A 12547-nucleotide genomic window follows, 5' to 3' on the forward strand; every position below is an offset into this window, starting at 1 on the left:
AATTATAGGAAGTGTTTTTCTATGATGATGCTAACGCTTCCCTGTTTGTAGTGTACCTAATTAACAAAAAAAAAAAAAAGTGAAAAGCCATTGACTCTTTATGCTTTTTACAATAACTGACATGCAATGTCCCTGAACCAGTTGTTTCTCCAGAACTGACTTCATAACTCATTTAAATTCAGTCCTGATTCAAGTGACTGTAGCCCCACTGCTCACAACCAGGAGCCGCACAGTGGGTGTTTTTGCTTGCTGATCATTAAAGTCCTTCACAGGGAGGACGAAGGTGGGGGGGAGAGGGCTGTACGATAATAATGGATGTCATTTCCTTGAACTAACCCAATTATTTTTCGATTGAGAAAATAACTTTCAGTAGTAGGCATAAGCAACAAGTGTAATTCTTGTAGTGGGAAAAATTCCATCTGCCTTTAGATATCATTAAAAAGCTTGAGGAGGTGTGCTGAGGCTGTGCAAAAACTGGAAGGTTTCTGGTTTCCTGTGGAGCCGAGTTTTTTTCATCATTTGAGGTGAATTCAGTGCAGAGCAACACAATGGTCAGAGGTCAGGAGAACATAACTGATGAGGAAAGGTTAAAAGATAGGAGCTGTTTAATCTGGAGAAGAAGGCTGAGAGTTGATATAAACATGTAAATAAAAAAAAATGAGAGAGGGGAAATTGCTCTGTATGTCCAGTATGGATATTGCAAGTAATAATGGACGTAGATTGCAGTTAGTTTTGTTGTGAAGAAAAGCTTCCTATTATTAAAGATTCTGAAGCACTGGGGTAGATTCCTGTGTTTACGGCTGAAGTCTTTAAACAGGTCATATGTAACCGATCCTGACCAAAATATTGGGATCTTCCTGCCTTGGAACAGTGGTGCTCCAGATGACTTCTCAAAATCCTTTACAGTCCTATTCTCCTTGACTAAAGGGTTGACTAACGATGATCTTCATGGTCACTATTTCTTCTCCCAGTGAATTCCTCTCTTCAGTGGTTGTCTGTGAGCTTCTATTTGCAAGTACTGTTTCTGAAATATGTGCTCCTTCAGTCCTTGAATATCCACACCTGAATTCTGCATTTATCCAAATATTTTTTTTCATCAAAAAATGGCAAACCGACAGACAGAAATCCCAGATACATCAGTGACTAAATTGAGATATATTCCCAATCTGTTGATAGGGATTGCTCTCATTTAGTGAGGCACACGTAAACAGCTGCATAATACTTTATATGATTATGTTTAAATGTATTTAAGCTTCCAGAGGAAGGCATTTTTCAAACGATTTCAGACCGTGCTATGGTAACCTATTGTTTTCTGTAAGACTCCCGGATGAGCACATAGCTGAGAAGCCAGTAATGCTGTTACATTCTTTAATACTTGTTTGTAAATGGATTCAGCCCATTGAGTACCCATGAATTATTGGCCCAGGCAAAGTTTATGTGCCCGAAGGCCCATGTAATTTGTGTGCAGCAGAGAAATACCTGCTGGTGTCATGTACGGTGCTCGCGAGGCACTCGCACATCCATTAAGTGAAGCCTGTGCTGGGTGCCTCTTCCTGTGGTGTCGCTGCTGTGATACACGAGGTTAGCTGGGAGCAGGGATATGAATCTGGTCCAAAGCATGGCTAAAATAGCCGAGTCCTGCCTGGCCACCTGTGTGGCTGGCATACAAGGCCATGCTGTCCGTGCCCATCTTCTGCTCCCGTCACTTCGTGGCTGACATGGGGTTGGCTTGCTCTGGTCACAGGCCGCCAAAGTAAGCTTTAAGTGTTTGCGTTTTCACTCATATTGGTAACTCCCCTGTCTTTTATTTAGGTCAAAAATTGATTTTCATATAGTCTGGAAAGTAGAACCTTTTGTGTGAATGTCTGAATCGAAAGGTGCTTCGTGTGCAGCTCTAGTGTTTCTGAAACAGCATCATCTCATACAGATTTATTTGTCCTGGGGAAGCCTATCTTTTCCAGCATGTCTGCATAAAATGAGTTTGTTTTTATCTGCATGAAAAGACTTGTAATTAAAGTCATATTGAAACACTGTCTTGTGTACTTAGGGATTCGATGAGTACATGCCTTTTTTTTTTTTTTTTTCCTTTCCCCTTCTCATTAAGCTTCTGTTAAGCGCTGCAGAAATCTATGTTTCTCCAGGCAGCCCTTCACCTGATGTAAAGTTTAAATACGTTTCTTAAATGTGAGGGAGAACACAGGTCCTTCTCCTTCACAGAAGGACTTGGATGAATGACCAATTCTGGCTTGCATGGGATACCCGTGGCAGAGCCTTCAGCCTCTGACTCACGATCTCCTGCGTTTTACGCTGGGACAGTGTAAGAAGTTACCTCCCTGAGCTCTGTCCTAATCTTCTGCAACATGTTTTTATTTTATCGGGCTGTGGCAGAGGCATGGGAAGACAGCTGAGAGCAGTAACCTCTTAAATCAACGAAACATAAATCATGCAGAGCTTTAAGAACTGAACCAGCACATCCTGTTGCCCAGTCCAGTGCCCTTACCAGCGCTTTCTGTGAGCCTGGTGCCCTTTATCTAAGTTTGTATCTTAAAAACTGACAGCAGCCAGCACGGTGAACCTTAACTTCTCTGTTCAGCAGTCAGGTGGGACTCGTAAATTACAATCAGGAACTTAAGTCATTCCTGCCATCTAGCCTCTCTTGGCTCCAGTTAAGCTGGTGGTGGCACTGGTGCCTTGAGGGCTGCTGCGAGGATTACTTGGTAGCATCTGACTGAAAGAAATCGGGGTTATGACATGGGCTGGTCTTTCTATGAAATCACAGAGCAATGTGAAAGTCCTCTTTATGTTCAGAGTCATCCGACTTCCCTGGGGATCTTTGGACAAGCACGATTAGCACGTGGGTCGGTCAGAGCAAGCTCTCCAGGTTCCCAGGAAGAGAATCTCGAACTCTTCAAGCAGCACTGTTTTTACAAACTACTTGGCACGAGCTTTTAGGAAATTCTGAGAAGGTCACATGCAAGTCATAAGATACGAGGGAGAGGGCAGTTAGAGCTGGAATTTAATGCAATTTTCTGTTTTGTATGGTCAATATTTATGTTGCTATCATAAATAAAGGCGCTGAATGTAATTGGATCCATTCTACTGAACCTAGCAGAGATGTATGTGAAGTCGATCACATGTTTTATGTCCTAAGGAATGTGTGAGATTTTTCTTTTTTAAAAAATACATAGATCTACAACTTTTCTTTAGGTCTGAGCTGCAAGTAAACAGCCTGACAGGAATTCTGCCTGTTAATCTCCTTTGCTGAAACAACTACTTACCCTTCCCAGAGAGCAGCCCCAGAATTGAGGCTCCACCATCCAGAGCTTGTTCTAACTGCAGGTCGTCCCTGAGGATAAATTTTCTTGGCCTGCTGGCATTAAGACTGACTTTGCCTTTGCTGTTTGCATCAGATGTTTCCATTCACTTAAAGGGCAGTGTCAGCTGCAACAGGAAATCAAGGCAGCTTCTCAAATCATAGGTGAAGAATGGAAGGAATGTGACATCTCTAAATCTGTTTCAAGGATATGAATAAAGGCAAAAACCGTCGCACGTTAAGAATCAGATGGCAGACGCTGTGTGCTTTAGAGAGATGAGCCAAGCATCTTGAGTCTGTCATTATTTAGTTCTCGGCTATTTCACCGAGGAATTTTTCACCTGCTAAACATAGTGATCAAAGCCTGAATGAAACAGAAAATGAAGCCAGAAGCACTTTCTCCACCCGCAGTCTTTTTTTTTTTTTTACCTCCCTATAGTCTCCAGTGAAGGAAAGTGTGCTTGTGAGCGTACAGTGAACAGTGCTGTAAATTCATAGCCAGGGCTGTTCTCTTCAACAGGAGGATGTTGTGTCTTTGTCTCAGTCTCAGATCTGGTAACAAATTCAGTCAGTAACTCTCAGAACTTTCTCTAAGTGATTCTGCTGCCATATTTAATGTTTTTTAATTCCAGGCTTGCTCGAACACCGTATTTTCCTATCTTTGGAGTCCGTGGCTGCATAGCTAAACTTCGCTTGTGTTCTGATAACATCTTGGCTGCAGGCCAGTTCTCAAATTTTAAACACATAGCTGTTTCCCTTAGTTGGAGCGTGGCCAAGATTAGCCGTCCTGTCTGAGTTAGCTCCATTAGCTGCTTCCATCTCCTGAAGTTGCCAGCTCACCTCCTTGAAATAACAGCTTCCCCCAGCCCAGAGGTGATGCACTGGGTGCTGCAGCACATCTTCTGCTCTCCGCATGCTCTGTAGCTCCTCTCCCACACTCCTGGCTCGCTCCTCAGTGTGCTGTCAGCCTCTGGGGTCTGCCATCATCTGTGCTCAATTGCATCTGGCCGTGGCTTCAATTCCTGGTATCAATGGATTTCAGTTCTGAGGCATCCCAAGGCTTTAAGGGAACGGGGTAGGATGGGTATGGATGCAACTTCAGCCCAGTTGGGGATATTACTGAAGGCGAGGACTGCACGGCTGTGTAGGGAAGTAAGACAGCTGGGAAGAGCGCCAGGAAGGGAAGCAAGACTTAATGGACGGAGGAGAATGAAGTGAGCCTTGAGACCCAAGGCAGGGTTTGTGAATGAGAGCGTTTATTCACACGAAAAGCCACCCATGTGAGTAACAATTGTTGGTGTTGTAGGCTGCTTCGAGTGATTTAAAAAAAAAAATGATAATGCAGCTGTAATGTGACTTCTGTTGTTTGTGTGTGTCGTCTTACAGAATATTTTGGGAGGTGACTAGGGGCCAAGCGGCTGCTGCTTCAAGTTATCATAATCCCTGTAAGCCTCGTTGAGCCAAACCAGCAACTGTCAAGTGAGGATGATAACTATAGCTAGTGTGTTTGTGTCTCTGCTCTGATATTAGGGCAGAGAAAGCGCATACCGCTTTACTTGTTTCTCTGTGTAGCAGGGCTGTTTGTGGCTATAGCACAGCACTGTCCATCTCTGCACAAGGACACGAGGAGCGATTTGCTTGGGCTCAGCAGATGTCTGGAAGACTGCAGCCTGCACTCTCACAATGGCCATGGGGGATATGTTTGGATTTAGGTGTTGCCTTGTGTGCCATATACTTCCTGCTGCAAGTAGCCTGCCAAATCTGTGCTGCAAATACACAACTTCTTAAAAATACCTCGTGCTGTAAGGAAGCTACTGTGACATCTGCCAACTTTGGCTCTTAAAGAGCCTGTCTTACTTGCCTGGCTTCTCGTAGCTCCCTGTCTAGTAGGAGACTGAAGTGCATTCAGATTTTATTTGGCTTGCTGTATCTGCTCTGAATAAACCTTCTCTTCTCCTTCCCCCCACCCCATCCCTTTACATAGGCTGCAAAGCATAGCATAAGATGTATTAGCCAAGCAGCAGAAAAACCTTAGTAGTAGAAATAAGCAAGCGTACTCCTTTGTGCAGACTGATTTTGCTTCCGGCTCACACTGAGATGTGAACTCTGGTCTTCAGTTCACGCAACAGAATGAATCCAGTATTTCTAAACCATTTAAAACAGTCAGAGGATGTGGAGTTGTCTGTGGCATGTTAATAGTCCTTACTTACAAGCACAAAAGCAGTTTAGAAAAAAAAAATTGATACACAAAGAATTTTGGTTTGAAGGGTTTCATTATTATTCATCATGCAACCCTTTCACTTCATCCACTAAAGTACCAGTGCCAAACAAAAACAAAACTACTTCAGTGAATCCTCAAATATTGAGAAAGAAGCACGAGGTTTTGCAACACAGCCTAAAACTAAAGAAATGCTTCTGCTTTGAGATTTACTTTGTGAAGTTAACCTCCCAGTGAATACCATTTGCAGTGATTTCAGTAGATACGTGAGGGTATGGAATTAAAGTTGCAACTTCGCCTCTGGAGGTTAGTAAAACAGCTAAAAGTGAACAAAATTAGATTTTTTTATTTTTTTTTTCAGAAAAAGTCCCCATTCATCGTGTTTGAAATTAGAATTCTCTTCCGTATTTGCTTTCATTCTACTTCGTTTACACAGTAATTTCTCTTCTCCTTCCCAGTCTCCTCCTTGAAAATATCCATTGCCAAAATACACATCGGAGGACATTCAGAAATAGATACCTTAGAATGGGAAGGGCTTGAAGTTGGATAGTTTTATGAGGGAAACAGGACTTGGAGGGAACTTTCTGTTTTTGATTTCCTGGTATTCCTGCTCCCTGGAGCATTCAGAACAAGTAAGTGCTTGGCGAGCGGAGAACATGCTTGAAGGTCCAAATCCATTTGGCTATTCTTGATGGTTTTCTTTTCTTTTTTATTTTTTTTCCACAAGAAAGCTTTACATCTCTTCTGTCTCAGCAGGTGTGGAAAGCTCCTAGGGAAAGTGCCCTGAGGAGGGATCAGGTAGTGTGTGTGTCTGTGGAAGGTGCTGTATGAAAGATGTAAACTGTTCTAAATTCAGTGCTCTTCACTGAAGAAGCTAGGTTTGAAAATGCCTCTATATTCAGCTTGGAAGAGGGCTGATTTGCCCTTACAGTGGACGTCAGCTGCTTCTGTCCTTGCAAAATCCTAACCTCAGCAGCTCTTTCACCACTTAACTGAAGTCTTAGAAGAACCTGAAATAATGGCAAGGCTGGTGTTGGCCACGACCTGCTGATGTGCGGCCTGCTGATGTGCAACCTGCGCTGTGAGGCTGAGGGAGGGCCCCCTCATTATTCATCCTCCTCCTTGAATGAATAACGTTTCTCCTGAGAATAGGGTTAATCTCCAGTGAAAGCTTAACTCAGGACAGAATCACAGAATCACCTACGTTGGAAGAGACCTCCACGATCACCGAGTCCAACCTCTGACCTAACACTAAGTACTCCACTAAACCATATCGCTAAGCTCTACATCTAAACGTCTTTTAAAGACCTGAACTCCTTTGGTTCAGAAAGGTTCTTGAGTTTTCAGCAGGGCTTTTGTAGTATTTTTTGTAGTATTTGTTTTGGAGGATCTTGTCAGAAGAGGATCTTGTCCGGGCAGAGGCTGCTGCTTTTCATTAATTGCCACGTCAAAATAAAAGCACTCACTGGAGCTGTTGGGGCAGAGGGGTCAGGGAGGGAGGCATTTACGTGTTCTTTCAGAAGAAAACATTCAGGAGCCCTGGGGCTCGTGCTTACAATAAGTTGGCTTGGGAAATAAATCATGGGGTTTGACTGCTGCGACCTCTTGCTCGTCAGGTCTGGGTGGGAGACAAGGCCAGTACGGTTCTGAAGAGATACATGGGAGATGAGCACACGTTTAACTGGAAGCTCAAAGCGTTCATGTGGTGACTTTTGATTCCTTCAAGAAGAAGGTTCTGTTTCTGCATAGCTCCACAAGGTTGGGGCGGAAGAGGATCAGATTTATCTCCCAGTTTTAACTTCTCTGTGGAGTTACCCAGTGGAAAGTGAGTGTATTTGGGTTGGAGATCTGCTTGCTTTCATTAGAATCACAGAATCATTAGGGTTGGAAAAGTTCTCCAAGATCAACTGGTCCAACCATCCCCCTACCACCCCTGTCACCCACTAAACCATGTCCCTGAGCACCACGTCCAACCTTTCCTTGAACACCCCCAGGGACGGTGACTCCACCACCTCCCTGGGCAACCCATCCCAGTGCCTGACTGCTCTTTCTGAGAAGAAATGTCTCCTCATTTCCGACCTGAACCTCCCCTGGTGCAACTTGGGGCCATTCCTGCAATGCAGCGTGACTCGGGGGTGTTACCTGAGTGATGGAAGGCTGCAAATCTACAAGGGCTACAAGATCTTGGAGGGGTAAAACCAAGCACAGAACAAAGCTGCTCTTCTGTGGGCAGCAGCTGTGAGTAGCACATTGCATGAGAAGTACCAGCCCGCGGGTGCTGCTCGGACTAATAAGCCTTGTGCCCAACCGTAGTAACAAGATGTGGTCTGGCCATGGCTAAGGCAGGCTTGATAACATTTCTTTTGTTAATTAGCCTCTTTCGGATAGCATGCATTGGACCAGACACTTCCTGTTGTCCAGTCTGCTTTTCCAAATGTCATGGGTGTTTTGCTGGGGTGTGGTCCTAGATACCTTCTGCCCCTGGCCAGCACTTGTGACAATGATTAGCGGGGGACTTGCCAAAAGACCCAGCTGATGTCTCTTTCCTGCTCCTTCCTCCAGGATCAGCTGAACTGAATTAAAGCAAGCTTTATAGTATTTCCGTGTGTGTTTTTCCAGCATACTGAAGCTTCACTAATATGCTTGATAGAGAAATGTGTATATATAATCCACAGTTCATTAAGTATCATCTCATACAAAGGTCATTAGCGAGTAAATTCATCTGTTGTGTTCTTCCAGCAGAAAGGGCAATGTTATGGCTGAACAGACTATTAGGGCTCGGAACAATGCAACTGTTTTGCATGTATAGAGCACTGAATATATGGGCAGTGTTTAAGCATTTGTCTAGCCCCACTGGGTTAAGCCTGTGCTTGAGAACGTGTGCCACGTGCACAGAGCGAGGCATTTGGGGCTGCCAGCAGAAGCGTGGCTGCTGGGACAGTCGGGCAGCCCTCGGTTTAGTAGAAGCTGCTGAGTTCTTGATTCCAAATAAAATCTCTCGGAGGAGAATATGACCTAACACAGAGTGCTGACCTGGTAGCTGGGATGAATATAACAGTCAAACCAGCTGCCACTTCCAGCCGTTAGATATTTCTCCCGTCCTCACATAGATTCTTCTCCCATCCTCACAGCGGGGATAACTTTGTGGGTCTCAGTGCCTTGGCTTACACCTGGATGCATTTATTTCAAGGAATGGGGGACTGTTTCAGTGGGGAAGCGTGACCCATGGGTGCACCTTGGGCTTCAGTGTTTCTCCAGCATGTGTTCCTCCACGTGGCTGGGGGAGTAGTGGCTCCACCATAATGTCCTATGTCTTGAGTGATGTCTCTGGACTTCATGTGGCAAGTATCTCTTCAAACACAGTGGTTAGCTGATTTGTGGTGCCTGTGTGCTTTGAGATTTGCCATCTAGCTCGTGAGGCAGTGAGGGAATTTGGGGGGAGTGTATTTTTACTGTAGGCAGAAATACAAGCAAAAGTGTACGGGTGATGTAAAATTCCTTTTGCTGTGGTTTCCCAAAAGACACCAAGGAAATGACCTCTGCTGACAAGAGGCTGAAAAATCAAAAGTTAATGCAGGGACACTTAAACTTCTGGCTATGTAATTTTCTAACACCAAAAGCCTTCAGTAATGATCTCCCATGGCTGTGCTTAGCCGAGACAACAAGGAGGTCTGTATTTAAAGGGGGAAGAAAAACCTGCTGGCTTTGAGCTTGTTAAAATGAGAGATTTATTTTTAAGTCTACCTCTGCCATGCTTGCTGTATTTGTCTGTATGACTCAAATGGCATCCACCAATTTAGATCTACTTAAGCATGAGTGACTTGGAATTAGAGATCTGTGGTGAAATGGTAGGCCTGTCGATGAATAAATAGTGTTGATGTATGCTTATAGTTCTTAGAAATAATTCCTTAACCGTGTAATTGGACAGAGAGAAACTGAAAGGGTTGCTATTAGGAGTCAGGGACTTTATTTCTGGTTAAATTGGTAGGATCCAAAGAAAGCCCCATAAATCTCTAAAGAGCTTTTCATGCTGAGATAATGTCTTTTTTGTTTTTTGTTTTTTGTTTTTTTTTAAACCTTGTCTTACTGTAAAAAAACAAGCAAACAACAGCAGAAACAAACCCATATTCTATAGAATTCCAGTAAGCAAGAATAGAAACACATATGCAGGGCTCCCAGGTCACAAGTGTCATGTCAACTCCAAGGCTTAGTTACTATCACTTGACTGCATCTGGCTTTAAATTTAATACTTTGGAGGGGGTGAGAAAAGAGGTAATGGCTGGAGGTATTAAAATAAACAAAATCCTTTTAAAATATTTATAAATTACTTGATCTGTGCTATATTTCGCCCATCCTGATCATCTGTATGCTTTTATGACCTCTCTTGTACATTAAGCACTGTGTGGCAGCAGGGACCTCCTTCCATTTTTGAGGCACGGTGTATTAACAAATAATGGTGTCTCTGCCCTCTTTCTTTAGGGCTTTCTGTTTCTCCAAATAAAAATAAGTACCTGCTCCTTTTTGTACAGTAGGAAATCTTGTTCTGGGGGCAGTTAAGATGGGAAGAGCAGGAGCTGTGCTTGGAGGTGCACCTGCATGGGAGGGAGTGAGCATCGCAGTCCAGAGAGACGTTCTGGGTGTGAAATGTAAGCACGCTGGCTCCTCTGGGATACCAACACTAATTTCTTTCTTTTTGTGTGTGTGTGTGTATGTGTGTGTTTATGTGTGTGTTTTTTTACCCAGCCCCTTCTATGGAGAAGACTTTTACTGTGAAATTCCTCGGACCTTTCGCCATCTGTCATTTTATATTTTTGACAGAGATGTTTTTCGAAGGGATTCCATCATAGGTATGTGTTCATAAATTACTATTTTCCTTATAGCTTACTTCTCTTGGACTTGTAACTGTTGGATCATAAATAGTCATAAGAGTTTGGGTCTTGATATGGCTGAAAGTGACAATGGTAAGTAATGCTCTGTATTTTCCTTTTTGTCAAACGACAAAAGTACCTTCAGTATTAAATACTGTAAAGAAGGCTGGCAGATAAATGCTGTTATGACAGCAAATACAGAAGCTCCATTTAAACGTTGGCAACATCATTTGTTACTGTATATTTTTTAAAATGGGAGGCTTTCAGTCTTGCTGTACTGTAGGGCTCACTATATTCACCTGCATGAAATACTGTTAAATGATGACTACAGTAATCACATGCAGAGTAATAGATACTGTTCATAGGTACAGCAGAATGACAGATGAATTTTATAAACAGTATTAGAGCAAGCTGTTGCTTACTCTGGGCAGACCTTTGCCAGATATTATTTGCCTTGCATTTCACATGTGGCAAACTTCATAACACTCAGTTCATCTCTTTAGGGATAAAAGTCTTGTTAAAAACAAAACAGAACAAAAGTTGGGAAGTTTAATAATTGTCTTTGAGTGGAACAGTTTCCATTTTAAGTCACTTTAATGGTTTGGGGTTTTTCTGTTTTTTTTTGTTAGTTTTGATTTTTGTTTTGTTGTGGGGCTTTTTTTTCAGTTTCTCATCTTTTAATTTTGAGGTTGTGTTTGACTCATTTTTTTAAAAATTCCAATATAATGTGACTACAGCTATCATTATGTGTTTATGCTTTGTCAGAACTTGTATTGAGGAAATTGTCTAATGTTGAGCGATACTTTATGTAATACTGTAAAATGCATTATCTTAATGGGCATGAAGTGGTGGTGCTGATCTCTTCGTATGTACCTTTACATTACACTAGTATGTCATACAGTTGCTATTTTTTTTCCTTTCTTTAATTTTTGTTTTATGTTTTGTATTTATTTTTTGTTTTATTTTTGTTACACATGAGCTAGGAAATTCTGTGTCCCTAAAGGAGCACATCTGTGTACAGAATCTAGCAAACCTTTTTTTTTTTTTTTTTTTTTTTTTAATAAAAAGACCAACTTGGTCAAGGACATGGTTTTTGAGAACCTGGTAAGAGCCTTAACTTTGAATTTTTCTTTTTTTTGGATTTTGCATTTAACGTTACAGCGAGAATTTGACTTGTGGTTTTATTCACTGTCCTGTGTCAGGTGTTGTATAGCCCGATTCAAAGTTTCCACCAACTTTACTGAGTTTTGAATTAACCTTAATTAAACGAATTTTTAAACAAGAAATTGTTCTGTTTTATTTAATGCCTTAGTCTGCTGTCAGGTATTCCATTCTTTTCAGATACATCAACTTACTTTAAGCTGAGGTTTCCTCTTAGTTGTGTATCTTAATGTGTATTTATTTAAAACAAGTAAATATATATTTCCTTCAGTCACTAACAAATGGTAATTACCATGATTTTTAAGGACTTCCTTGTTTCCTGATCTATTTAGATTCTGCTGAATTTCCAAAGTAAAACTGACAGTTGAACCAAACTTCCCAGTTGGTAGGTTGAATTACTTAAGCATTAGATTACTTTTCGCTTTAAACTGGAAAATTAAGAATGCTTAGTAAGTTTCTTTGGAGCTTGTAACTTCTTTTTTTTTTCTTGAGGCAGGGAGTTACACTTACTCTTTTAGTGTGTTAAGCCAATCTGGAATTACCTAAATGGGTTTCTTGACACTTGTAAAATTTGTGTTTCTTTCTGAGAAAAAGAGCACAAGATACACAGTGAAAGATCTTAAAGGCAGAACTACAGGTGAATACAGCGCAGTAACAGACAAAGCTGTGGGGCCAAAGCACTTTCCTTAGGAAGCAAGAGTTTCATCTTCCAGGTATCATGAAATAATTCAGCTTTACCCCGCAGAACTATGTGGCAGCAACTTAAACTACCCATTCTTGAGAAAATGCTGTTGCACAGCCAGAATCCACAGCTGTGTCCAGATACACGTGTACTCTGCAGGAGAAGCGTTAGGTAAAGCACGAGGGTGGAGGTGAGACCATTGAGAACTGATGTTTAGCTCTGGCATATGCGTGCTGGGGAGGAAGGGGGTCAGGTTCTGATATTTTTTGAGGGAGCTTTTGGAAAGCTTTTTGGTCTCGCTGATC

The 12547-nt window shown here is 42.2% G+C and overlaps 1 protein-coding gene across 4 annotated transcripts in view; it reads left to right on the top strand.

Moving 5' to 3' along the window:
• RASA3 (RAS p21 protein activator 3) overlaps nucleotides 1-12547 on the top strand; it is a 164230-nt gene that overhangs the window by 77307 nt on the left and 74376 nt on the right. For all 4 annotated transcript variants that reach the window (XM_048077913.2, XM_066985291.1, XM_066985270.1 and 1 more), the window contains exon 3: nucleotides 10275-10378. In XM_048077913.2, the coding sequence (XP_047933870.1) occupies nucleotides 10275-10378 (104 nt within the window). The remainder of the gene's footprint in view (nucleotides 1-10274; nucleotides 10379-12547) is intronic.

Source organism: Anser cygnoides, chromosome 1, assembly GCF_040182565.1.
Source record: "Anser cygnoides isolate HZ-2024a breed goose chromosome 1, Taihu_goose_T2T_genome, whole genome shotgun sequence".
Taxonomy (NCBI): domain Eukaryota; kingdom Metazoa; phylum Chordata; class Aves; order Anseriformes; family Anatidae; genus Anser; species Anser cygnoides.